This window comes from Sceloporus occidentalis, unplaced genomic scaffold, assembly GCF_023333645.1.
Source record: "Sceloporus occidentalis isolate IW3139 unplaced genomic scaffold, rSceOcc1.0.p SCAF_1, whole genome shotgun sequence".
Classification (NCBI taxonomy): Eukaryota; Metazoa; Chordata; class Lepidosauria; order Squamata; family Phrynosomatidae; genus Sceloporus; species Sceloporus occidentalis.
Genome location: NW_028316981.1, coordinates 143,466,674 through 143,494,139, shown reverse-complemented (window position 1 = coordinate 143,494,139; position 27,466 = coordinate 143,466,674). Strand labels below are relative to the sequence as shown.

Below are 27,466 nucleotides of genomic sequence, written 5' to 3'. Positions count from 1 at the left end.
ATCTGGAGAATCTCACTCCAATAAAAATTTGGAGAATTTGAAAAGAAGGATTAGTAAAATTCATTGTCAGGAACATTTTCATAAGAGGTGTGCGTTTTATATATATATATATATATATATATATATAATATTTAATGCAATTTTATATTGTTTTAGCAAGACAACTTTAATCGTTTTTTTATATGTTTTTAACTGATTTTATCTATGAGCCATCTTGGGTCTTTTTCCAGGAGAAAGGCAGCATATAAATGAAACATAAGTAAATAAAATTTATCAGGCAATTCTATAAACTGGTATACATCTTCTTGGAATGCTGGTGAACAAAACTTCAAGAATGAATTGGAAAAACACTACAATGCTATACTGTATTTGGTGGGAGGCCACAGGTTCACATGATACACTGAAGTCTATATTCTCTTAGAAGGGTACAACTATGAGGGCAGCCATGTGATGCCAAATCTGGTGTTTGGGGTGTTAGTAAAAGCTGGGTTTTTGTACACAGCAGGGGTAGGCAACCTTTTTGAGCAGGGGGCTGGGTTGCTATCCCTCAGACAACTGGGGGGCCGAAGCCAAAAAATAAATAATTTAAAAAATTAAAAAAATTAAATATATAAATAAACCGGGACAAATGTAGGACAAAATTTTCAAATGGAGGACACTTTTAAAAAAAATGGAGAACATGCAGAAAAATTTGCTGATTTTTTAAAAAAATGTTAATATAAATACATGTTTCTGAAGCTTCTATAAACAATTGCCCCCAAAAGGCTCCGGCGGCAATCGGCGGCAGGACTGGGCTGGTCCCAAGGCCTCACTGGGCCAGATCTGGCCTGCGGGCCATAGGTTGCCTACCCCTGGTACACAGGCTCCAAACAGGCATTTTCAGGTAGTCACATTTAACAGTAGTAAATAGAAATAGATCATCTCATTTGTGAAAAACACTCAGACATGCCCAGTGGTTTGTGTTCAGTCAAATACTGTGATGGCATCACTGGCAGCAATTATAGCTGCAGCCAATGAGGCACATGGTTAGCACAGCGAAAGGATTCTGGCCAAATATTGCAGGGGCAAAGCAAAGGAACAAAATCTTAAGAAAGGCCTGTAAAGTGCTGTGTATCAAGCAGGTCTACGTGAGCCACTGCAACAACATATTCCAAATCTTCCATTTTTGACATGAGTACAGATATTTTTCACAATTTATATCCATGGTGAATTGAAAACAGTTATGATTTTCACCCTCTAAAGTTTGTACATTACTATTGAAACTGATAAATCTCTGCTTTTAGGAAACACCCACTCCTAGTTATCCTGATAGTGGCCTTGTAACCTGGGACCAGTGCCTGCAATTCAAAATTTTTTGCTCTTTTTCCTGCCTGTCCACTCTTGCTCGACCCTAATTCCTGTGTCTTTAGCTGCTACCTCTTGCTGTGAGTGAAAGAGAAGAATGCTTCTTTCAACATTGTTTAGATGTCTGAAAAGATGAGTCAGATCCTCTTTGATCTGAGTTACCAATCTCAAGCCCATACCCAGCCGTGCTTCTACAAAATGGCCAAGCATCTAAAATCTACTTTGTGCCACTTCTCATTATGTAAAAGCATATTTTTGGTCCTCCTCCCCCTTTTTGAAACATCACTTTAAAGTTTTCCTTTCTTCCCTATACACATGCTCTTCAATTGTCCCAGTGTGGCAGGGGCAGCTCCAGTTAAGCCACTGCTGTCCACTTTTCCACTTCTTCTCAGCATAGTTCATTTGCTGCAAACTGAGTTCAAAATGCAAAAACAGTCTGCTCTGCACCCCATTAATGTAACAGGAAGAGGAGGAGAAAGGGAGGAGCAGAGTTCTACCTTTTAAGAAGTCTCAGGAAAAAGCAAATTGCAGCAGTCTTTCTTAGGTTTGGAAGAGAATATTCTGTACTGTGTGACTTCAAATTCTTATTAAGCTAAGCAAACAGAATATGCACACTTTGTAAAAGTCAGGGATAGGGGAGAGGCTTGCCAGTTAAGAGGGAGTCCCTTGTAGAGATCTCTCTGAATTACACCACTCCCAGAACTATGCACCAGGTGGTCACAGACACATGGATTCCACCCACTTATTATTCCCCTAAAACAGGATCAGTGTTGCCAAAAGTATTCCTGATTTAATTTAATTTTAATTTTAATTTAATTTTTTTTCTCCTCCCTTCAGTTCTGCTTTTCATTTGTTTTTGAGATTTGCATAAAGTTTATATTTTAAGGCTAGGTTTTACTGATTTTCTTCTCTCCAACTTCCTTTCTTTTGATGTGGTGATCCTCTGAGAGAGCCAGTGTGGTAGAGTTGTTTAAGTATAGGACTAAGGCACAGTATAGACTGGGTGGCCTGGGGCTGACTTTAGGGCTTGGGAGAGGAGAGCGTCGGCATGCTCCTGAGCCCTACCACTCTGTCCAAGAGCCATCATGACTCGCCCCCATCCACACGGGGGCTGCCGTGATGACGTACGTGCAGTGCAGCATCCAAATGGTATCCTGGGCACATCCCAGAAAGAACCCACTGGAAGCGGGTTCTTTTTACTCGTCGTGGAGGCCGTGCCATTTGGTTGGTGCGGCCTCCATCCAGGGTAAAAATGGGTGGCTGCAGACCACCCTTTCGGGGCGGTCTGTCCAGCCCCTATGACTCTAGAGATCAGACTTTGATTCTCTGTTCAGTCATGGAAACCCACTGGGAGACCTTGGGTGGATCACACACACTCAGCTCAAGAAACCCCCTTGCCATAAATCAGAAACAACTTGAAGGCACTTCATTTTTCACCCAATCTGGGCACAGGCTGGGAACGGCTGAATTCAGTGAGACTTAATCCTAAGTAAATATGTACAGGATTAAACACTGAAACATTCAGAAAGGCAATTGGAATGTATATATTTCTTTATGACAATCATGTTTTCCCCCCAGTTAAAGCTTTCTTAATACCATTGTATTTATCTTCTGGAGCTAAAAGTATCACACATTGTTTTTCCACCCCATTTTTATTTATTTTTATTCTAAGAACAATTCTATGAAGTAGGTTATGCTGAGAAGCTATGATTGTCTCCAGGTGATCACATCAGTGTTATGTTATAGGCAGTGTTGCCAACAAGCCTCAAAGATATTCCCCGGAATGTTTTACCAAATCCCAAATCCCCAGAATTCCCCAATATTTACTGGAATATTCAGTCAAAATCCCTGGAAAGAAATTAATTAAATTCCCCAGATTCCAGGGAATTCCCCAGAAATTGGCAATGCTGGTTATGGGGAAGCTGGGCTTTGAGTGATATAAAACAAGAAAAGGCCAGATGGGTGGGTATGAGCACACATTTTATACAGGGGGTCTGGAAGAAAACTGTAATTTTGATTTTAGATTAAAGTAATATATAGTATTTTATATACTGTTAATTTTACAATGTGCAAATATTTTCATATATGTTTCAAAGCGTATGCATTTCTGGAGGCTAGTGTTCCTGAAAAAATATAGTCTGTGTGTATTTTTCTGTATGATGTACAATTTTATACACATGTTTTATATGCAAACTATGGTTGCAGTACGTGCACATATTGATATACAAGTGTGATCTGGTTTATGTACAGGTTCAGGTAATAGGGATTTGGTATATTTGCACAAAATGCAAACCCAATGAACTCTTCACCCATCACTGTTTGGGACTTCCAACCAGCCTTCTTACATTTCTTGAACTTCTTTCTCTTTATTTCTGGCTATTCAATGTACAGCAATATATATTTATTTCATTTTTCAACAGTAGTGGTTTTCCCTTTATTGGTACCATCAAATCTATGGCTGAAATACAGTAAGTGTTACCACTTCTCAGTGAAGAGTAATGAGGAGGTTGTTTGTTTGAGTTATGCTGAAATACTGTATTCATTTGCTTTTTAAGCTGGAGGCTTCCTTACTTTTTCTAAACCCAGGTGCTCCTGTAGGAAACTAAAAGTAATGGTAGGTCTTCCTCTGTGCTGCCAATCAAGGGAGAGTAGAAGAACAGTGTTTCTGCTTTTAAGACAGAAAAGAATTGAAAAATCATTGATGAGTGAAGAGGAAGTCATGGTGGGATCCAATACAGATATTTTAAATTTTATCTTAATCACATCATAATCACTCATCCATGGATTGTATAGTACAGGGATAGCTTAGCTTTCAACATGTGAGACTTCTGCACCTCTAATAATTTTGTAAGATGACAAAAGAAGGAGGCCACTGAAATTTGGCACACACCACAGAGCTGCAAAAGTTTGAAAGTGTGCACTTGCACTTCATGATCTATGTAGCTCTTCAAGGTTCAGGAGCCCTATGTTTCACTCTCCTGCTTGTATATAAGATGGTGGTAATCCATTTTCCACTCTTAAACAATAATTTTGATACTGATTATGCCAGAACTGTCAAAGACAAATAAACAGGACCTGTCTAAAAACATGTGAGCTTGATTTAAGGATCTCAGGCTTAACTTAACTTTTCTTTGATCAACTTAATAGCTTCTATTCAGGTTTTCCCAACTGCACCCTGTAGATTGCCCCTAAACAGCTATATTTGTTGTTGAGTCAGGATACACAGTAGTGGGTCCTTCTGCTTCCCACATCTTTTCCTCCTACATCTTAGTCTGTTCCGCCTCCCCCCTCTGCTTCCTGCCTGCTGTAACAAGCTGGGCACCTGCTGTGAAAAAGGGTTCATATCAAAGTACTGTCTTCTCCCCCAGTTCAGAGGAAATCCAAAATACAAGCAAAATCTAAAGGTACAAGCCTGCCATCCCTATTCACATAAAGGAAAAGCAACATCATGGGTTGAAAGAAACAGCAACTTGCTACCAGTACTTTTGCATGAGGTGTTCAAATAGTAACTCAAAATAAGACTTGGAAAGGTGAGAAGAAATGCTTTAAAATAAAAGGCATTGTGATTAGATATTGTGGAAGTAAAAGAGGCTGAGAAAATGTTGGTCTATGAAAGAGCCAGATCCTCAGCTCCTCTCTCATGTTCAGGTTTTTCTTCTCTACCTGACCACAGCAGTCACAGCACTCATGTAAAAAAGTGTAGAAGACAATATGTCTAGCTCTACAAAGATATGCTGTGGGCCAAGATGTGAAGCCCTAAAATGAAATCCAGCCATGGAATTAGGGTTGCCATAATTCTGGACCTCCAAACTGGGACAAATGTAGGACAAAATTTTCAAATGTAGGACACATTTTTTTTTTAAAACATGGAAGACACGCAAAAAATTGATGATTTTTTAAAAAATGTTAATATAAATGCATGTTTCTTAGGCATGATCAAAATGGAGGACATTTTGGCATTGTTCCTAGACAGATGGCAGAAATGGACTTCCCTTTCTGGCTAACCTCCCCCCCCCCCCCCCATTCCAAACAGCATATTTGGGCATTGAAGAGGAGGAAGAGTGGGAAAGGCAGAGGAGGAGGAAGAAGGGGAGAAAGAGGAGGAGGAAGAAGGGGAGGAAGAGGAGGAGGAGAAGAAGAGATGGAGAAGAAGAGGAGGAGGAAGAAGATGGAGGAGGAAAAGGAGGAAGAAGGGGAGGAAGAGGAGAAGAAGAGATGGAGAAGAAGAGGAGGAGGGAGAAGATGAAGAAGAGGAGGAAAAGGAGGAAGAAGGAAGAGGAAGAAGGGGAGGAAGAAGGGGAGGAGGAGAAGAAGAGATGGAGAAGAAGAGGAGGAGAAAGAAGATGAAGAAGAGGAGGAAAGGGAGGAAGAAGGAAGAGGAAGAAGGGGAGGAAGAAGGGGAGGAAGAGGAGGAGGAGAAGAAGAGGAGGAGGAAGAAGATGAAGAAGAGGAAAAGGAGGAAGAAGGAAGAGGAAGAAGGGGAGGAAGAAGAGGAGGAGGAGGAGGAGGAGAGGAGGAAGAAGAAGAGGAGGAAAAAGATGAAGAAGAAGGGGAGGAAGAGGAGGAGAAAGAAGAAGAAGAGGAGGAGGAAGAAGGGGAGGAAGAAAAGGAGGCAGAAGAAGAGGAGGAGGAGAAAGAGGAAAGGCTCTTTCCCCTGCCTGGCTGCCTCCGTCGCCAACGGAGGAAGCCAGGCAAGGGAATGGGGCCTCGCTGAAGCCAAGCCCCAAACCCCTGCCTGGCTGCCTCCGTCGCCGTTTTGCCCCCACCCCCGGGATTTCCCCCCCCCCCCAGAGATGGAGGCAGCCAGGCAGAGGTTTGGGGCTTGGCTTCAGCCATCCTCCAAGCCCCAGCCAAGCCTGGAGGACTCCGCGATTGCGGAGGAGCCCCCAGGGCATGGCTGGGGCTTGGAAGACAGATGTCCTCCAAGCCCCAGCCAAGCCTGCAGGACTCCGCGATCGCGGAGGAGCCCCCAGGGCATGGCTGGGGCTTGGAAGACAGACGTCCTCCAAGCCCCAGCCAAGCCTGCAGGACTCGCTGGGGGGGGAGTCCCGGGGGCGGGGTCAAACTGGGGCGGGACCGTGCGGACCCGCCCCAAATCGGGAAAGTCCCGCCCCCAGGCGGGATATGGGAAGCCTACATGGAATCAAAGCAGCAGCTAAGAAGCCCTAGTGGCACAGTGGTTAAATGCTGGTATTGCAACCACAAAATTGTGAGTTCGATCCCAGGGCTCCAAGATTGACACAGCCTTCCATCCTTTCGTAAGTTGGTAAAATGAGTACCCAGCTTAATGAGGGCAATTGGTTTACAGATTGTAAACCACTTAGAGAGTGCTGAGTTCACTGATAAGTGGTACAGAAATGCAAATGCTGTTGCTATTCTGTGTGCTAAACTATCATCAAAGAGACAAATGGGACACGTGCAGAGAGAGTGATGACTGTGGCCATATGACATGCTGGGAACACAGCAATTGTGTTTGAGGTCTGGCTCTCCAGCTACCATCCCCTCTACAAAGTAGGACAAGCACTAGCCTGTTTAGTAGGCCCAGGATTGCAGCATGTTGACACTGCAGGTGCTTTGAGCATGTCACCAAGTACACAACAGGTGGTGAAACTAAAGGACAAAGAGAAGAAAAGACCTTGCTTAGGCTCAAAAATTATAAGGCCACAGCTTTGGCAACCTACCCTCTCCCCCACCCCATCTCACTACTAGCCCAAGAAAATCTATAATGCAATTACATCTGTTTGACGCAAGTGTGAGGTGAAAAGAATCTCGCCGTCGGCAGCACCATTCACTGCTAATTGCAATGTGCCTTTGCTAAGGGACAACAACAGAGCAATTTTGTCAAGCGCCAAACAATCAAGAGAAGGGGAGCACTAAACACTTTTGACTTGTGCAATTATTGCCTCTCTCTCCCTTAAAAAATTGTCAAAAATATCCCCCCCCCCCATTTTCTAAAACAAGCCCCTAGTGATTTTCTTTATTTGCATAAAGTGCCTCACAAATGCAAGAATTGCAAAATGCTAGGAAGAGAGTTAGCAGCAAGACCTTCCTGGCTCAGATGATGAAAATGAGAGGTTGACATGTTGGATTTCAGGTCACGTTCTTCCATCGTGCAAGGAACTCTTTGGGGAATATGTGGCTGCAAAGAAGTACAAATTTGTAAGCTTGTGTGCTGCATGGACTGGTGTACAACACCAAGTCATGCACACATTTCACTTTCTGAGGTACTGCGTGACCAGAACGGGGAGGCCTGCAATGTGTTCAAGGATTTTCATACAGCTGTTGCTGGTGTAGCCAATGGAGCATATTTGGAGGAAGGGAGATTGTGATGTCAGCTCTCAGAAACCATAGTATTGGTTTTATTCTGATCTGTTTAGTAAATTTATACCCATCCAAAGACATCCAAGGCATCTAAGAACAAAATGGAGAACTATATAAATAGTGTATGTGGTGTTCTCTTGCAAAAATAACAAGAGAGACCCTGAACATGGGTTATATTACCCCTCTCCTGCATTCCCTGGTGTGAGAGCCAGTGTAGTGTAGTGATTTGAGTGTTGAACTAGGACTCCAGGAGACCAGGATTCAAATCCCACCTCATCCATGGAATCCTAGTGGGTGATTTGGGGGAAGTCAGCCTGAGAGGAATACAATAACAAACCTCCTCTGAAGGAATGTTTCCCAAGAAAAACCTATGACGGGGTTGCCATATGTTTCAGTTGACTTATAGGCACATATGAGTAACTTGTGTTCCCATGTTCCAACTTCTAAAAACAGTTTCCTCTCCACCATCTTCTTGCATGATCCCCTTTGGTTCCAGTCATAGCTTATTTGTTGCCAATCTTTGTTACCAGTCACTTTATGCTCTCTATAGTGCCCTGCATGTTATTTCCCCCCATTTCAATGAAGATTTTCATACCTGGCTCCATCGCTGCTAAAACATCCATGAAAGATCCTTAAAAGGTGGAGGAAGCATGTGTGTCTGAATGCCTGGAACACTTCCTTAATTGTCAGGGAAATGTGGCTCTCACTAGTGTCCCTGAACCATTGCAAGGGAAGCGGATTTCCTATGAACGCAAAGTTTGCATTCACAGAAAATCCACTCCCGAGAACAATTCAGGGACACCTTAGAGGGAGCGACGATTCCATGACAATTAAGGAAGCACGCCTGGCGTTCAGACACGCATACTTCCTCCATGTTTTAAGGACCTTTCATGGATGTTTTAGCAATGGTACCTTTGAAAACCATCCAAGGTCACATAGGAAGAGAGATTAATTTGACTATGGTCACAGAGGAATACTGGAATTGAGACATGTGACCTCACATGACAGCTAGTACTTCTATTCCACGGCAAGTCTTGAATTGAATTTGACTAAGTCATGGAAGTTTCATGAAAGTGTGTGTGGGGGGGGGGGCAATGGAAAGCATTCAGGAGGTGCAGGGCGGTATTCTGTATCTGTGATTATGGAGTGTTTGCTATCCTGTGTCTGTACATCACTACAAACCATTATGCACTGATGATACAAGTTGGTGCCTAAGACTCCTTCACCCACAATATACACTTACCTGGAGGTTAAAGCTCATTAAGCAGCATACTTTAGTAAACATACACAGTGGGCCCTTTCCATCCATGGGGTTCAGCTACCTCATGGGTGAGAAAAAATGCAAGTGCTCAAGTGCCTGTTAATGGGTGGCAACATGTGTGTGCCTGTGTTGGCTAATATGGGGTGGAGCAATCCATAGGAGCTCCAATCCATAGATCTCTGGTGATAAAACAGACCACTGTATAGTAAGTATATGTTAGTAAGTTAAGGGTTGATGAAAAGTATGTGCACGTGCACATGTTTGCACAGGATGGGCTAATGTAAGATCAATCTGAGCTGAAAGTGTTCCACAACTTACATTAAGAATGGCATTAGAATTTCTCACCTCCGTAACCTGAGTGAAAGAGGCAGACTATCACATTAACTCTTTAAAAAAAAAAAAAAACCTTCTTTTTCACCTTCTGCATCACATTAACACGTTCCAGTGAATTCAACACTACAAGTGTTCTTACAACTGCTCATGAAACATCTTATATTCTCTACCCTTTATCTGGATAACAAATGCGTAACACAGCAGTGTCTGATTTCTGTCACATCCCTCCCAGTCATCAAGATATGTTTCTGAAACAGGAAGCCCAGCGGAGTGGCAAAGTCAAGACATGCAGCCCCATATAGAAAAAAGACCTCCCCTGCGATCAAACACAACCCTCTCTTTTCCCCAAAGGATTAATATGTTTCTAAACCCGTTAACTTTTAATTACCGCCTGAGCAAGCTGGCTGAGTGCCATCTACATCTCTATTAAAATTCAATTTATGCCCATCATAACTAATTCTGCAGCCTTAGCTTTCTCACCAGCAGCCTTCAATTTCCAGACAAGATGTCCGAAGCCTCGTCTCACCGTGTCAAATCACCAAAGGGAATCCGTGTGTGTATGTGTCTGTACGCACACACATGTGTGCATGCAGCATGGTTGAGAAGGTTGCATCATGAGTCTGAGAGGAAATAGGCCTGGCTTCTGATATGGTTTGCACAGAGCCCTCGGCCTCATTAGCTTCATGAAGATGATTGGCTCATTAAGGCTGTCTGTTCTTCACGTCTCGCTTATTCTCACTTTAGCAGCTCTAAAGGGCTGCTCTCCATGTTGCTGCAGCAGCTACATAACATATGAAGGTCACACGCAGAGTGTCAAATATTCCTAGTTTAATCTGTTTTTAAAGTTGCATGTACCTTGTGCATGTTTCAACATCATGGTAAATGAGTACACTTGAGAGCTCTGGCTTCCTTGGAACAAGAGAAAGTACTTACGCACACTGCCCTATTGCTCCCAAGGGCAGCTGGTGACTTCCATGTTGGCTGGGCAGTGAATCCACTTCAGGTTTTAGTCCAAAGTTTAGTTCCAAAAGGTCGTTGAGGTTAAATCATCAGAGATGTAACATCACATGGCAGAGCACTTCCAAAAAGTTGCACATTGATCCACTTTCAGACCTGAAGGCATTAAGGAAGAAACCTGCCCTGCCTGGCCTAAGCAGTGAGGAATCGACAAGAACCCATGGAAAAGGGATTCTTTTTAAAGGACTTTAGAATACTGTATAAAGAAAGGTAGCATTTACTGAAGTATTTTTTAAGGATGCAATACTAAATCCACATAACTAGGAGTAAGTTGTAGTGAACTCAGAGGATTTACTTCTGAGAAAGAAGAAAAGGGATTCAACTGGTACTGATGAAAAAGAACTGCAAAAGTAGTAATGATGAAGGCCATTTGTTAAACCTGTCAGCTTTTGGTTATTCTGTAGTGAAAGAATGTGGATGACCAGTAGAGCTGTGCCCAGAAATCATCAAGTAAAAGGATAAAAATCACATGATATTATATTATATGTTCATAACCCACCTTTCCAAAACGATGACTGAAGCAGTTTATAAAGACATAAAAATAAAATAAAATGCATAATAAAATGAAACCACTAGGTAGGAATGGGACTATTAGAGCACACACCACTTAATTTCCATTACAGCTATTCAGTCCTGGAGGAGATCATGGCTGTCAAAGGCTGTTGAGAGATCCAGGAAACCTAGTAAGTCACCGTCTCCCTGTTTTTCTCTTTGTGATTATCCACTGAGTACGGATCCCCTTGAGTTCCCACTAAGACTAAGCAAGGGGGAGCCCTCCTGACAAGATCTGGCAAAATTGGGCCACCAGGACCCCTATATAGAATAGTTGAGCCTCCTCAGGCATTATCAATCCGAAGACCAAGTATTAAGAAAGTTTTAGACAGCAACTGTCACTCAGTCCATGCATGAATAATAAATGCTGCCTGCAGTCTATCCTGTGGACATTTACTTGGGAATAAGCTATGCTGAACACATGGAGAACACGCCTACCCACAAATTGTGCTTATAAGAGTTGTCATATTTTAGTTGCTTGAATGATAATGGGTGGGAAAAGTAATCTTCCTTCCCTCTGTAAGTACCTGCAGGGAGGCAAAATTAATAACAACCTGTCCACCAGTAGTGACCCCCTCTACCTAAAAACAGTTTTTTGGGGTTCAGCTTTATTTTCTGACAAACCAGGAGCAGACTGGAGAGCCCTGGATGGGTCTAATGCCACAGGATGCTAGTTGTGGATGCTTGCCCTGCATCAGGGTGACCCATGTAGTCTTGATATCAGAGGGTAGCCCGAAATAGCACTGACATTGGGATCAGACAATGGCAGACAAATTATCTGTAGATTCATCTATTTCAAACAAGTTTAATGCTTTATTTCCTTGGCAAAGACCAAAGTCCTACCTAGGAAAAGGAACAAGCTACTTTTAGAAAAAGTGACTCCATAATTGACCAGTGCACTCTATTATACCATCCAGCTTACAAAAACACAGAAGCTGGAGGGAGGTGGCAAAGGGAAACTGCCTTCTTTATGGATCTGAGCTTGGCATTTGCATCTATTTATAGAACATAGTTGAGGAGAAAATGCCGCAAATTAAATGTGAATTGCAGGTTACTTTTGTTTTCAGATTTACAGGAGCTTCAATAACAGGCTGGGGGCAAAATAATCTTTGATCCTGGCAAACAGGAATGCTCAGGGAGGTAGGTGGCATTGCAGCAGCTATATAAGGCTATAAGAAAAATCTGGCAATGAGTTTTGGGAAATCTGACTGACACAGATAAGGACTTATTCTCTCTCCCTTCTGGAAATACTGTAGGCTGAGTTTGGGATAGGAGTGGCAGCACCATTTTTGGTCTTTCTCTGGTTCAGCTCCCTATTGTGTTATAGGACTAGAATAGACAAGCCGAATGCGCCGTGCTGGCACCAATTTTAGGGTTAGGGACCACACCCCAACCACATGGTCCCTAACCCTAGCATGGCATGGCATGGCAGTGTAGTAATGGTGGCATCCCATCCATATGGGTGCCGCCATTTTGACGTAAGCGACACACAGCATGTGCACATCATTGGCGCACTCATTACATTCACCCGGCAGCACAAAAAGAACCCATTTTTTCCGGGTTCTTTTTACTACAGATGGACGCCGCACGGTCTGGTGGCTGCAGCGTCCCTCAGGAAAGAAAAAGGCTGCTGGCAGGCCACCCTTTTGGGGCGGTCTGTCCCACGCCATAGTTTCCTTCTGCTTCCTTCCTCCAGCATTATCCTCCTCTTGCAAAGGGATCTTGTAGAATAATAATAAAAAACTATTTCTATTCCGCCTTTTCCCGATAGGGAAACAAGGTGGATCACAACAGGTATTAAAACATCAAACAGTTAAAATTAAAATCATGATTAAAAAGGAATAGCATATCCCGACCCTCCCCACAATCATAAAACTCCAAAATAAAAACCAATTAAAAAGAGATTAAACAATACAAGTGTTAAAAAGGAAAAAAATTCCTGTTAAAGGTTGGGTAAAATAGAAAATGAGATCCAGATTCTGTTTCGGTGTGGGGGGACAAAGGTGTGTTTTTCACTGGGGAAGGAAGCGGAGATGGTAATATCAATAATATCAGTTATATCGGTAAGGGAAGGTAAACTAAAAAGGCTAATCTGGAAAGGCCTGCTGGAAGAGATCCGTCTTAACAGCCTTTTTAAAGGCTTCTAAGGTGGTAATATGGCGGATCTCCTTTGGCAGGTCGTTCCAGAGCCTAGGAACTGCAGATGAAAAGGTCCTCTGGGTCACAGCAGACAGTCTGGTCTTCTTAGGTTGTAGCAGATTCTTCTCAGAGGACGTAAGTGTGTGGGGTGGATTATGTGGAAGACAGTGCTCCTGCAAATAGCCTGGACCTAGGCCATTTAGGCTTTAAAGGTAATAACCAACACCTTGTACCTTGCCCAGAAACTAATAGGCAGTCAATGGAGAGATTTTAAGACAGGTGTAACATGGGTGGCTCTCGAGGTGCCTGTGTCCAATCTGGCTGCCATATTTTGTACCAATTGAAGTTTCTGAACTTGGCACAAGGGTAGCCCCATGTAGAGCGCATTACAGAAGTTGAGCCGAGAGATGACCAGCGCATGTACCACTGTTTCTAGGTCACCTGGTTCTAGGAAGGGTCGCATTTCTGAGACTGAGTGAAAGAGAGAAGTTGGTGAGCTTTTGTAGACTTTCATAGACTTGAATTTACTTCCTCAGATGCTTGGGGTGGACTCAAGTCTATGAGCTTTATCACAGTAGCCGAAATCCTGCAGGAAAATGGAATTTAAACAAGAGTTAAGTTAAATTCGAAATTAAACAGTAACCAAAATCCGGGCAGTTTATCACACTGAATTGCTGGTAAAGTGAAATGACGTGAAGTTAAACTGAAGTTAAAGTGGAGAAAAATGCCAACGTTTGGAATTTCCTGAAAGTAAAAAGCTGCCGTTTTCCTCTGGTTTAACTTCAGTTTAACTTCACGTTATTTCACGTTAACAGCAAAATCATGTGATAAACTTTGGGCATTTCCGGGTTTTCTCTAATTTAACTCTCGTTTAAATCCTGTTTTCCTGCGGGAACTCGCTAGTCTGATAAATTCCTATGAAAGCTTATCAACTTCTTTCTTTAATCTCAGAGGTGCTATAGGATCCCTTTGCAGACTGATTGTCCAGACCAAAAGGACCATGTCTTTGAATTCTACCTTATTCTGAAAGTCAACAGTAATACCCTCTGAGAATATCTCTCTTCCAAATACCTCCTAGTCAACTAGTTTCTATTAATTCATTTCAACTAAAGATATATACAGTATATGTTTTAAGAACAAAAGGAAGCCTTGGTTTGTAAACTAAAAAGTTGGCTGACTGACTGGCTGGGACTAGGCTGGGAGCAATTTCTAATCTTCCTTTTATTGCTTCCCATCTGTATTTCTCAGGTTTTCACCTTTCCCCAACCCTACTTGCAAAAATCTGCTCTTACTCAGTCTCCTTGACACACCAGGGAGAAAAAAAAAGAGAGGGGAGTGTTCCCTTTTGCTTTTTCTTCTTTTCTGATTAAGGATGCATCTGCACTGCAGAAATAATCCAGGTTGACTCAATTTTAACTGCCATGGCTCAATGCTATCAAATTCTGAGAATTGTAGTGTTGTGAGACATTTAGCCTTTTCTTGTCAGAGAGCTCTGGTGCCACAACAAACTAATCCCCAGGATTCTATAGCATTGAGCCACAGCAAAGTGGTGTCAACATGGATTATTTCTGCAGTGTAGATGCACCCTAAGATAAAGTGGGGTGGATGGGTGAGCTGGATTATGAGTAGTTTTGCTTCATGGAAGAAAGAAAAGCCAGGAATGAACTTCTTGAGGTAGAAAGATAACCCTAATCTTTTACATCTTCATTCTAAATTTTCTGTGCTGAATTTGCTGGACTGTTTTGGGGTTTGTTGTTGTTTGTCTTCAAATTGTTTAGGATTTATGGCAACTCTAAAGCCTATCATGGGTTCTGTTGGCACATTTGGCTTGCTGGGGGGGGGGGATACTTTTCAGAAATTCTCTAACTTGGAGAGGAGTCAGGTATATGGGGAACAATGCTAACTGCAATAAACCCTACTTTTTAATTTTGAGGTGGGACAGTGTGCCATTTGCCGGGGAGAAGTGAAGGGGGAAAAAAACCCTCTGCATGTGCTCAAGGGCACTTGTATTATAATCTTGCTGGTTATTAGGACTAATTTTTGGCTATTCAGCCACTTCTGCCCTGCTTTTACATCTAAAGAGTTGTTCAGGGTTTCAATTTACTAATAATATACTCCCTCTTTATAACTAATTAGTCTATTAATGGCATGGCTGAGGGTTTGAGTGGTAACCATATGAAATTGTTAGAATCTTATGAGTCTATGATTAAATGTAGAGCATCCTATTATATTCAAAGTTACTTTCATTACTTCCATTTCAAAGCAAATCAGTTCAATATAGGTTTAAGTATATATAATGTATATTTCAACATCATGTGTGTATGCATATGTCAGGGCACACCTACATCTCCTAATTACCCAATTTCAGACAGCACTTTCTAATTCAATCTGCCATTTTCTAATTCATAATGGCAGTCAGAGGAAGTGGCAAAAATAACTTCAGCACTGATAATGGCAAAATCGACAAAGTCAAGTGATTTGTGTGTAGTCCTATAATACTAATGATGCCACTTAGTGCAATTGCTTAAAAGGATTTTAATCTTAAAAGCAGCAAAAAAGCACAGAAGCTCCTACAGTGTTTGGCTCTTTTGTTTTACACATCTGATGTTTTTTTGCTTCTTGAGATACTCCATGCATGTTAGAAATACTGTAAGAATATTCTGAGCAAAACTGGGTTAGCTTTCCACTTGCTCTTAACAACAACAACAATAATAGGATTTATTTATATTCCGCCCAATCACTGGGAATCCGGGCGGCTTACAACAGAGGTGATAATAGATGGTGCCCTGCCCTCAGGCTTACAATCTAAAAAAAACGACACAAAAGTAGAAGGGAATGGTGAGGGAGGAGGGCCATCTCTTTTAATTTGGGGTAGCATATGATTATGATGAGACCCAGGGTGGTATAGTGACAATTGGACTAGGACTCTGGAGACTAGGGCCCTAGATAGATGGGCAGGAAGTGCTGTCGTCGGGCTGAAACTATTGTTCAGGAGAATGCAGCACCCACATCCACACAGGGGCTGCCATGATGACACAAGTGCAGTGCAGCATCCACACATCGCAGCCCCGTGCTTACATCATTGATGCGCCACAGTGCGGAGGGAGCCTACACGGTTTGGTTGCTACGGGCTCCCTCTGGAGGAAAAACAGGCAACTCCAGACCGCCCTTTTGGGGTGGTCTGTCGAGCCCCTAGGGTTTGAATTCTGGTTCAACAATATGAACCTATTGGGTGACCTTGGCCAAGTCACACTCTCTCAGCCTCAGAGGATGGCAATGACAAACCCTTTCTGAAAAAACTTGCCAAGAAAGCCGGTCACCATAAATCAAAAACTACTAGAAGGCATACAACATGAATATAATAAACAGACAGCATGATGTATTGGTTTGAGCATTGGGATGACTCTGCAGACAAGGGCTTGAAACCTCACTTGTTCATACTGGGTGACCTTAGGCAAGTTACACTCTCTCATCATCAGAGATTGGCAATGAAACCCCCCACCCCCCCCGGTCGAACAAATCTTGCCAAGAAAACCCCATGATAATTTTGCCTTAGGGTTGTGATGGATCAGAAATGACACAACAACGATCACACTGGATTATGACAATTGAAAAACAGATAAAAAAGACCCTCTCCCCTTCTTCAGTTGCAAACAAGCTATCATTGTCTGAGCTGAAAAAATCAAAGGCCAAAGAGGATGAAACTAGAGGAGCACATGTATGGGCTCTTGAAACATGTAATATTCCTTTTGCTTATTGATTTTCTGCTTTTCAAGGGCTGCAGAATTGGACACAAAAGCTTAGCAGCAAAGGGAGTAGTACCTTCTGCTCCAGGGGAACTTTTGATTACAACTTTCTGCTTTGGGTAGAAACAAGCCTGAAGAAAACCTCAAGAAATGTATTCAACATAATGGCGCATCATGTGTAGTTGACCCTAAGTCAGCCTTCCTTAAAATGGCACTTTCTAGATATTTTGACCAATGCCCCAGCTGCTTGGGACTATTGTGAGTTTTGGCCTAAATATCAGGAAAGCACCAGGTTCTGGAAGGCAGTCAAGCAAGGAATTTGTAGTCTTGACCTGGACTCCTGTTGGCCCTGATACAACAATGTTACTGCAGCATCACTGAAGCAACAAGTTTGTGAAACAATCTGAAATCTGACTCATGCTCCTCTGAGGCTTCATTACAAACCCTCTCATCTGACTCAGGTTATCCAAGGAATCAATGGAGGTCCATCTGGCTCTGTAAAGCCACACACTCAAGGCTGAGTAACCTGTCTCCAGTTGAGAAGAGCCTACCAGGCTAAGTGACTGGGCCAACCTTCCTCAAAAAGGTGCTGCCTTGGGTTTCCCTAACTGCACTATGTTGCCTGTCTTTGGACACCTGACGCTTGGGGTACCCAACATCTTTGCTTATCTTGAACCGCTCCACTTGCCTCTGCATGATAGTTTTCTCTTTTTTTGACCCTGAGGGCTCTGATCCTGTTATCTGAGGACTTTCTTGGCTCTGGTGCTTAAGGAATATTGTGTCCACAAACATCTGACCACTGCCAATCTTTGTCTCATTTCTGGAACAAATTAAGGCCTAGTTCTTTATCCAAGTGTTAGGGTCTGAATGACGACGACGACAACAACAACAACTACTACTACAATTATTATTATTATTATTATTATTATTATTATTATTAATTATTATTTCTTACCTCCTCTCCCCATGGATCAAGGCAGGGAACAGGGACAGACCAACTAGGACAATGGGTTGGTCTTAGTTGCTGGGTTTGGGGATTTTATTGTCAACTTCAGTTTTATGATCATCTTGATTAAACTGTTTTCAAATTGTTTTTTAAAATGATTATCTCCTATCCTGAGAGCTTTTAAATAGTATGTGTGAAAAGCAGAGAACTTTTGCACAGGTATGTCATATACATAACAGATTGTGCACTAGATGAAGGTAGATAAATTAGGTCATTGGTAAAGATTAAGAAGAAATGTTGCAAGTTTTTTTTTACCAAAGGCATTTACAGAAATGAATATTATTGATTAGTATACCACCCCCAAGGAATACTGGATTGCCAAGGAATGGAGACAGGCTTTAGGGACTTGAGCATAACAGGAATAACTTAAGTGGTACAGGACAGGCTACACAAGGGGAATAATCAATTTATTTGTACCTCACATTCAGTCTATTATTGTTTAGGCTTTGCATTTATAGTATTTTTGTACTAATTGTTGTAACATTGTATCAAAGTGTTTTATGAACAATATTAACTACTTTTTCTTGGGTTCTATTGACACAGTATCTGGGCTTTTTCTTTAATTATGTGTGTTGAAAGAGGCTGCTCCTTTGTGGTTGTAAAAAGATTTGGAGCAATAGCAGGAGAAAGTAAAAAATTAAACCAGAACAAAAATATATCCCCTCTGTTTGTTCCCTAAAGAAGAGGACAGCAAAAGATTTTACCTCCTGGTTGGTTATAGTTACCTGGAAATTCAGAGCAAGCAGAAGGCAACCCACTGGTCTGCAAGTTTTTGGTCACAAATTCACAATGAGATGATCACCTCCCTCTCAAAAAGCCACCAGGCAGCACATAGTGATTTGTGTTTTCCAAGTGAACAAAGGCTACAAAAGGCAATGACGGGGGACCACCTGCAGGCCAAACTGTGATTAGGAACCCCAGATGATGTGGAATGTGGATTTAAAAATAGAATTTGGAATAGAGGACTGTAAAAAGGCTCTTCCAGAATCCTGATTAACCTGAAGAAAAATAGCAAGAGTAGAAAGAAACACTGGGAAGTGGAGGGAGGGAGGGAAGTTAGGTTTTGTGTCATATCTGGTACAACAGTCTCAGAAATGTTCAGCACAGTGACTTTAGGGCTAGGCTACCACCTTATTCACCCCAGGGCATGAAAAAAGTTACCTTTTTAGACTTCAAATCCCAGAATTCTCCAACCAACAGCTGCTCTCCTCCAGTCTCAGGGACCAAAGCAATAGCTATAATTGGGCAAAAAGGTCATCAAGAAGCTGTAAGTAAGGGGAGAAACTCTGAGCCAATATGGTGTTATGTTCCACAGGGGAAGGAAGTGCTAGCAAAGCATAATGAGCAATGAGAAGCAAGTCAAATGAACTCTGAGCAGATTTTGGAGGCACACAACAGAACCTCCACTCATGCTGGGTGCCAGGCACTAAGCAGTTGGTCTCAAGGGAAGTTACAGAGTTCTAACAAAGAGCAAAAGAGGGGCAAGGACTTTGGATGGATGAACATGATGAACTTGAACAAAGGCATCAGTTACTTGACTGTGAGGAATGAATAGAAGCCTTCTGGAGGTTTCTGGCTCCTTGGCTTGAATCAAAGGTAGCAGACTTAGCATTGCAAAAGGTCTGCCTTCCAGAGCTAATCAGGCAGAGGTTCTAGAAGAAAGGGAACTATGTTGGATACCCAGGTGATATTTCAAAGGGTCCATTCATTTTAAGGTGAATGGATCAGGACTGATTCATATTGCCTGCATTTAATTTACACTGATAATCCATAAGAAAAAAACAAGAGTGGAAGTTATTCTTGATTAACTAATTGCAAAATGGAAAAGACAAGTAAAACAAAAGGTGCTTTTTTGTGTACATGAAATGAAATTATCAGCAGGCCACCTGTAGCTACACTGGAAGTTCTATATAGGAACAAATGGTCCTGGTCCTGGGATCCATGAATACAATTGTCCCTGGACAAGAAAGATGCCCACTTGCACCTCTCCCTTGAGTCCTCACTTGTACTGTGATTTGAAGAAGGAAAGGATAAACAGGAGGACTCTCTTGCATGGTCTCTTAACTTCTTTAGACCTCAGTGCATGCAAGCCTCTGCCTCTAGCTGTCTGCAAGGGATAAGAAGGGCAGGGAGGATCTGTGGCTTGGATAGGGACAGGGAGGGATTATTTCAAAATGGTTGCAGGGAGAAACCCCCACTTCAGACTATGAGACACTGGCACAGTGGCCGATGCTTGTAAACCAAGACTGATTATTTGTGAACGCCTGACCTTGTTTTAATGGAAATAATCAGCAACTGATGAAGAACCTAAGAAGAGTGTGTGTACTAAAGTCTTTTAGCCAAACAGCTTTCTGCTGATGAGGTAGGTTCTTCATGATCGGTCATCAGTTCATTTAAGAAACAGTTGGGTGATGTTTCCTCCTTTTAAAAATGAAGTTTTCGTACTGCTTCACTGAGAGGAAGCTTAAAGAGAGAGTCCACAGCATGAAGTCGAGGTCTGCCATCCTTTAAGGTCCTCTTGAACAGGTGCCACTTGAGGATACTGTCTTCCTTCCTGGGATCCTAAAGTGAGAAAGCATTGCCATGGCAGCAAAATGCCTTCACGTCAGATGCCCTTAAATGGGAAAATGCCTTCTCTCTGGTTGAATTATTGATTAAAATTGAGAAGATGACATACACATGCACTCACACACATTATAGAGAAGCACTTGGCTTGATTTAAAGGCAAGCCTCAAGTGGCTCTAACTCTATGACACTTGCTTTCTTTTCAAATTACCAGCGGGGCCCAAGTGAGACAAAAAACCTTTTCTGACAGGTCTCCAAGGTAGGATGGAGACAGAGATAGACTATTGAAAACTAGTAGGCAGACTTACTAGTAAATGATAGATAAATGATAGCAGTCAGAGTGGAGGGTAATTAACAAGTTATTTGAAGAAGGAGTAACTCTACGAAAGGATCAGTAGCAACTAGAGGTATTTTTGATCTTCAGTGTGCCCAGCTAAAACAATTACAGATTAACAGAGAAGGACAAGTGATACACAAATTACTAAGGAGTGAATCCTAGCCCTGCAATTGTTCTTATATGCTTTTTATCTTGTGAAGTATATTTTACTAATATATGAGGTGATGCTTCAATGAGACACAGGTCTAGTAAACAGAACATGCCTTCTCTCTGATTAAAGAAACTCTTCCTATCTGAGAATGTAATTTTAAAGATAGAGAAAGAAGAAACCATTTCCTCTGGAAGGAAAAAAAGAGGCAAAATTTAAACAAAATTAGCTAGATTTAGGGTCCTGCCTGCCAGTGCTTCCTATGCATACCTCATTTATATTACACATAATGATTATAATATGATGAATACTAATGGCAGTCAGCCACTTATCTCAGTGTCTATTACAATTGATCTCTCTCCCCTCCTCCATACCTTTTTGAAACATTACATGAGGGATGAGAATCATGCAGCCCACCAATACATGTTGGACTGCGACTCCCAGCAGCCTTAGTCAGCACAGCCAATGGTGAGCAATGTTGGGAGTTGCAGTGCAACAACACCTGGAGGATTACATGAGACAGTCATGGGCATCTAAGGCTGGTCAACAGTTTGATGAATGCCTAGTCTATGTAATGCTGAAAGCATCCACACAAGAATTTCTTTGTCTATGGCTACACTGGAGAACCTTTGGCCCTCCAGATGTTTTATCCTTATGCATGCCAACACCCTATCACCTTTATAGTCAATGGTAAGGAATCAAAACATCAGGAAGTTCCAAAGCTTTCTCATCTCTAATTAAAGAGGAAATGTAGATCAAAGGAGGAAAAGAAATCAAAAGGATACAGTAAGTCTACAATACAGTTTATGGTCTGGTAAGCCCCACAGTTAAAACAAGTCCCCAGTGAGGGAAAAATGAAAATGGTGCGTGCACCAAGAATGTGGAAATATTACCCATTTCTACAGTATATTAATTTTCTCACCCTGGATTCGACTGCCCCATCATCTTCAGTCAATCAACAGGCCAATATAGATGGCCTGAACTCAGAACTACTAAATACACACACATGTGTAAGACTGGGGGGAAAGGGCATATGTCTTACCTAACAACTGCTCTGGCCTCATGCAACTATGAACAGTGAGAAAATTAATACACTGTAGAAATGGAAACATTTCCACATTGTTGGTGCATACACCATTTCCATTCTCCCCTCACTGGGGACGTGATCTATTTGGCTTAACTGTGGGAAGACTGAAGGGTAGATGTAATCAATATATATAAATATTTGAACATGGGAAAGCCACAGTTTCATAGCATGCTGTTCAATCTTGCAGACAGAGGGCTAACAAGTTCTACTACCTGGAGAAGTAATTGGACAAGCTTAAAATAAATGCATTTCCTCACAGTGACAGTAATTAAAACATAGAAATTGCTCACCAGAGGAGGTGGGGAGGGCTCCCAATCACTTGAAGTCTTTAAATCAAGGCTGGATGCTTTCCTAATAGGGATGGTTTAATCTAGCCAGGATGAGTTTCAGGCTTGCAACTTGCTGTACATCCAGGTTAGAAAGCCTTTTTTTCCTTTAAAAATATGTATGCCCTTGAGGGATATGAAACTATAAAACCAATGAATGGCCAAATGAGACCATTCATTGGGGAAGTTAATTTTACACTGAAAGGCACTTAAGCAGCTTGTGGTAAAATAATAGATAATTCTGAAAAGCATCTACACTTCTGACTATATAGGTGAAGCACAGCTTTCTCTCCAGACAGCCTATCCTGCCACCCTACTAACAAGCCTCTTCTGAGCACCCTCCCCAGCAGCTGCAGTTACCTCCCTGTTGGTTCAGCAAGATGGCTAGGAGACTGGCAGGGGTATCTTGGTGGCCTCATGTCATCATCATTCAGTAAGCTGGCACTGAATTAAAGGTGTGTGTGTGTTAACAAATACCAGGTTCTGTAGCTTATATTTCAGAGGAAGACACTGCCAAAAACCCCTTTGAGTATTCCTTGCTTAAGTAAACCCTGTGAAATTCATAAGTCCATAAATTGATAGGTGACTCTAAGGCACATACACACAGAGAGCTTTTCTGAGTAGCAAAAATTTGCATTCTGGCATCTTCCCTTGGACCATGCATAAGGAGAATGTTTATGTGTGTGTGTGTGTATGTACACATACTTACACACACACTCCTTCTTTGGAGGTTTTTGAACAGAGGCTAGATGGTCATCTGTTGGAAGTGCTTACTTCTGCATGGCAGGGGGTTGGACTGGATGGTCCTTGAGGTATCATCCAACTCAATTATCCATATATGTATGTATGTATGTATGTATGTATGTATGTTTGTATATAAAATTTAGTATGTAAAAATGTCAGCCTCAGTTTCACTACATTTTCCCTCAACCCACCTGCATTTTCTTCCTGTCATTCTTAGCACTGGGGATTATCAGAGAGGGGACGGGACAGGGACAGGAACAAAGCGGATTGCTCTCTCATCTTTTTCTCATCCTTATTGTGCAAAAGAATATCATACACGTTGCACTTATCCAGTGATTATCCTGTCAGCAAACTGGAATTGTCCTGTCACTAGTACTGATGGGTTGTTTTGTTCATGAAAAATGAAGGGAAATGATGGAACAATTCCACTTCGCTGACAGGACAATGAAGGGATCAGCGTGACATAGGACTTTATCAGACACAGGGAATTGGAAGTATAATCTGATGGCAATCTGAACGCAATCGTGGGGTTTAATGTTATTGCGTGATAACCCACTACTCACAATTTCAGGCAATGGGAAGTCAATCCGAACGCAATCATGTGGTTTTACGTTATTGTGTAATAGACTGCCACATGCAAATTCGGGCAGTGGCATGCTATTTTTGGGCAATGGGGAGGCAGTTCGAATGCAATGCATATTCACGTAATTGTGCGAAACTAGAGACTTTAAGTGAATGAGTTTTGGCCCCACTTTTTTTTTCATTCGAATTTAAGAGAAATTCTTCCCGTTTGATAAACTCCATCTTCAGAAAGTCTTTCACGTGATCGCGGTCAATTGCACTTCAGGGATAATGTCTAGATAAGCATGACATATGAAAGTCCTTCATGTGATCGCATGATAAGGACGGGACAAAGACATCCTTTTCCCCATGTGATAATCTCCATTGAGTTGTGAGATTCTGACTTTTTTATTTTCTTTCTGCATGAAAATTCATGAATACTTTTCCTAATGTATGCTCTTTTAAGCACATTTTTCTTCATGTATGCATCTTATCATGTTTTCCCTATTCGCTAAGATTTGCCTGTGATACACATTTGTAGTTGTATGCATTTATGTGGATACAATTTGAAAATGAAAAAGAAAAAAAGAATTTAATGCCTGAGGCTTCTTCCCAGTGACAGAAAATCAAAAGTTATGTGCAAGCTTTTGTTAACAAACTTGCAGACTACATATCAGAAAGATTAATAAACAGATCTCATTAATGAGAATTTCTTACCCATCCCAAGTTCTTCCCATTTGAAAATTCGCAATATTTCTAGTATCCAGTAATCCGAGGTGCCTCGGTATGACTCTTTAGATCAGCGGTTCTCAACCTGTGGGTAACGACCCCTTTCGGGGCCGAATGACCCTTTCACAAGGGTTGCCTGAGAACATTGGAAAACACATATTTCTGATGGTCTTAGGAACTGAGACATCACGATTTTATGGTTGGGGTCACCACAACATGAGGAACTGTATTAAAAGGTTGTGGCACTAGGAAGGTTTAGAACCACTGCTTTAGATGAACATTTGAATTTACTTTCAGTTTGAATGTCTCATCCATGGTGCTTACCCATTACTAAACCATCTTACTTCACATCAGGAAAAATAGAATGTCATATCCTCCAACATTTTACAGAAAAAAAATGGGACACCTCTGGCTAAGCTATATCAGAATGTGGCCAAGATGGAAAAAAATATTCATGAGGAAGAACACACAAGCCAAGAAAAGCTGCAGCAGTTTGCTTTTGCCTGGGTCTACTGGAAGGTCAATATTCTACACCTCCCCTTCGCCCTCATGTTAGTTAAGTGTAAATTACTTTTGTTCCCCTGAATTAAGGCCTGGTACAGACTGCCAGAAAGTGGCAGTCTAGGACTGATTTTAGGGCTTGGGATTGTGGAGTGACCGCATGGTCCCAAGTCCTACCATGCTGTGGCGGCACCATCGTGGCACGGCCCTGTCCACATGAGGGCTGCCATTATGATGCAAGCACAGTGCAGCATCCGCACATCACGGCATCCATCTAAATCCATCTAAATATATCTAAAATCCATCTAAATCCATCTAAAAATAGCATAAATTCCATAAAACATACAAAAGTGAAGTATTAATTAATGTCCACTCCCTCCATTTATGGAAGCCTCAGTACAGTATTAAGTCCAGCACATGTCTGAAGACTGGATGTCTAGAAGTTACCACCAAATTGAACTTAACAGCAAGATCTGTTTGTGGTTCACTTGAAAAGTTTAAAACTTGCACAGAACTGAAGCAGTTGATCTCCATCTTGGACAGAGGCTGGATCTGCATTTTAAGGTCCCTTTGTTTGCAAATTACAAGAAACTAGAAATTGGAGAAAGGGAATCGCCTATGGTCAGCAGGGGTGCCCTGGTCTAATAAAAGTGATGTTACAATGGCTAGAGCTTTTTAATTCTTGACAGGAGCTTGGTTCAAAGGATTTGATAACAGTCAGCTACACGGAGAGAGGGCTGCTGAATTAGCAAGTGGTGCACAGACTGGGCTTTGTCAAAGAGGCAGAATTAATCTGTCCGAATGAGACTCAAATACAGATTGCCCTAAGGAATTCCTTCCACTTTGGCTTTCAGAATTCATGAGCTACAAGTCCATCACATGCCGGTGACATTAACTGACTGATTAAGTCCATCAGGGCAAAACTGTATGCTTTGGACACTACGACCACATTCCCCACCTTTCTACCTTTCCTAGATTATGAAAAATTCCAGGCTTCCAGTATTCTTTATATGACCTTTACATATGTCAGACAACAAACCAAGCACCCTCCCTCCCCATCCTGCTTTCTAAAGCTGCTACCAAAGAAATAAATTGATTAAAGGCCAAGAGTGGCCCCGTTGTACAAGCTGAGAGCTGCAGATGACGCTGTGCCCCAGGAGCTTTTGCTACCATGGGGATAATGACAGGCAGTAGCCTGCAGGGACAAGCCTCCAGGCAGAAAGCAGGAACATTCACTGTAACTTCAGAAACCCTCCAGGAATGGTAGAAAGCCAGTCCTGAGGTACCTGTATTCCAGAGAGAACTTAGTCAGCTCTTTGTTGTCATGCAGCCACTTGAACTCTAGGGGCCAGCTGCCTTCTGCCATGCAGGTCAGGACCAGGCGGTTCCCCTCCAGATGGACTTGGGTGCGCACTGGCTCCGTCTTGAAATATGGGGAAACATCATCTGTGGGGGAAAAGTAAAAAAGGGGTTAAATCCTGGGTCCTGTATATTTATCCCCATATATAAAGACCACAAGAATATTGGGCCAGACAGTTTCTCACTTGCTCGCTTATTCTTTTTAGTCTGTGTTGCACAGTGAATACTGGATATTCTCCAGAAAGATATGAAAACCTATAGTGCAAGCCTGGAAAGATTTATCCTCTTTTATTTACAAACAGCATCCAGCTCACCCACCCTATCCCACTTCTTGCTCTTATTTCCTGCTGGTCACACATTTAGAGAAATCCTAGACTTTATGGTTCCCTGAGTCTTCCTAATTAAAAGTATGCCACTCTCGAAGAATAAGCAACAACCACAAAAAGACTGTTATAAACTAAATTTGGAGGCACAGATCTCCCCCAAGAATCCCTGTATATTGTTCAGTACCATTGTAATTGCCATTTGTTTGGGTCACTGGTTTGTAAGTGTACTTGCTGCCACCAAACAGCAACCTTCATATGAACTGGGTAACATTTTCAGGGTAAGATGTGAATATAGCATAATATGCTACAGACAAATTTCTTTATATGGATGCTGTTTGGGACAGATGCCACAGAGATCTGGACATACTATCACCTGCAGGTTTTAATAGGATTGTTAGTAGAAATGGGGAGGGGGAGATTTGGATTAGTATAATACCAGTGGTACTCAAACTGTTTACCCTTGGTAACCCCCATTACAATTAAACAAGGAATACTCTGAGGTGGTTTTGCCAGTTCCTTCCTTTGAAATATAGCCTACAGCACCTGGTATTTGTTGGTGCTCTCTCTCATCCAAGTACTAACCAGAGCTGCCCCCCTTAGTTTCCAAGATCATATGGGACCTGGTGCCTTTAGGGTATTTAGGTCCCTTCCTTTGAATATGTTGTTGTTGTTGTTGTTATGTGTCTTCACATCATTTCCAAATTATGGAGACCCTAAGGTGAACCTATCACAGGATTTTCTTGGCACGTTTCTTCAGAGGGGGTTTCCCATTGCCATCCTCTGAGGATAAGAGTGTGTAACTTGCCTAAGGTCACTCAATGTGTTTCCATGGCCGAGCTGGGATTCAAACCCTGGTCTCCAGAGTCATAGTCCAATGCTCAAACCATTAATACATCACAGTGGCTCTCCTCCCACGAATATACTCCTCTTATATATGTGAACATTTTAAAATGTTAGCCAAGTAATTTCTGCATTTTTCACTTTTTACTTTACTTTATTTTTCACAATCTTTACTCCTATTTTGCTCATCACTTCCTGTTATTTACCTCTGCCATTATTAGCTT

General features: G+C 41.9%; 1 protein-coding gene across 4 annotated transcripts in view; it reads right to left on the bottom strand.

Annotated features, from left to right (window-relative positions):
* LOC149322348 (protein sidekick-2) overlaps positions 1-27,466 on the bottom strand; it is a 418,672-nt gene that overhangs the window by 159,886 nt on the left and 231,320 nt on the right. For all 4 annotated transcript variants that reach the window (XM_089540122.1, XM_089540139.1, XM_089540131.1 and 1 more), the window contains exon 2: positions 26,004-26,163. In XM_089540122.1, coding sequence (XP_089396248.1) covers positions 26,004-26,163 — 160 coding nt within the window. The remainder of the gene's footprint in view (positions 1-26,003; positions 26,164-27,466) is intronic.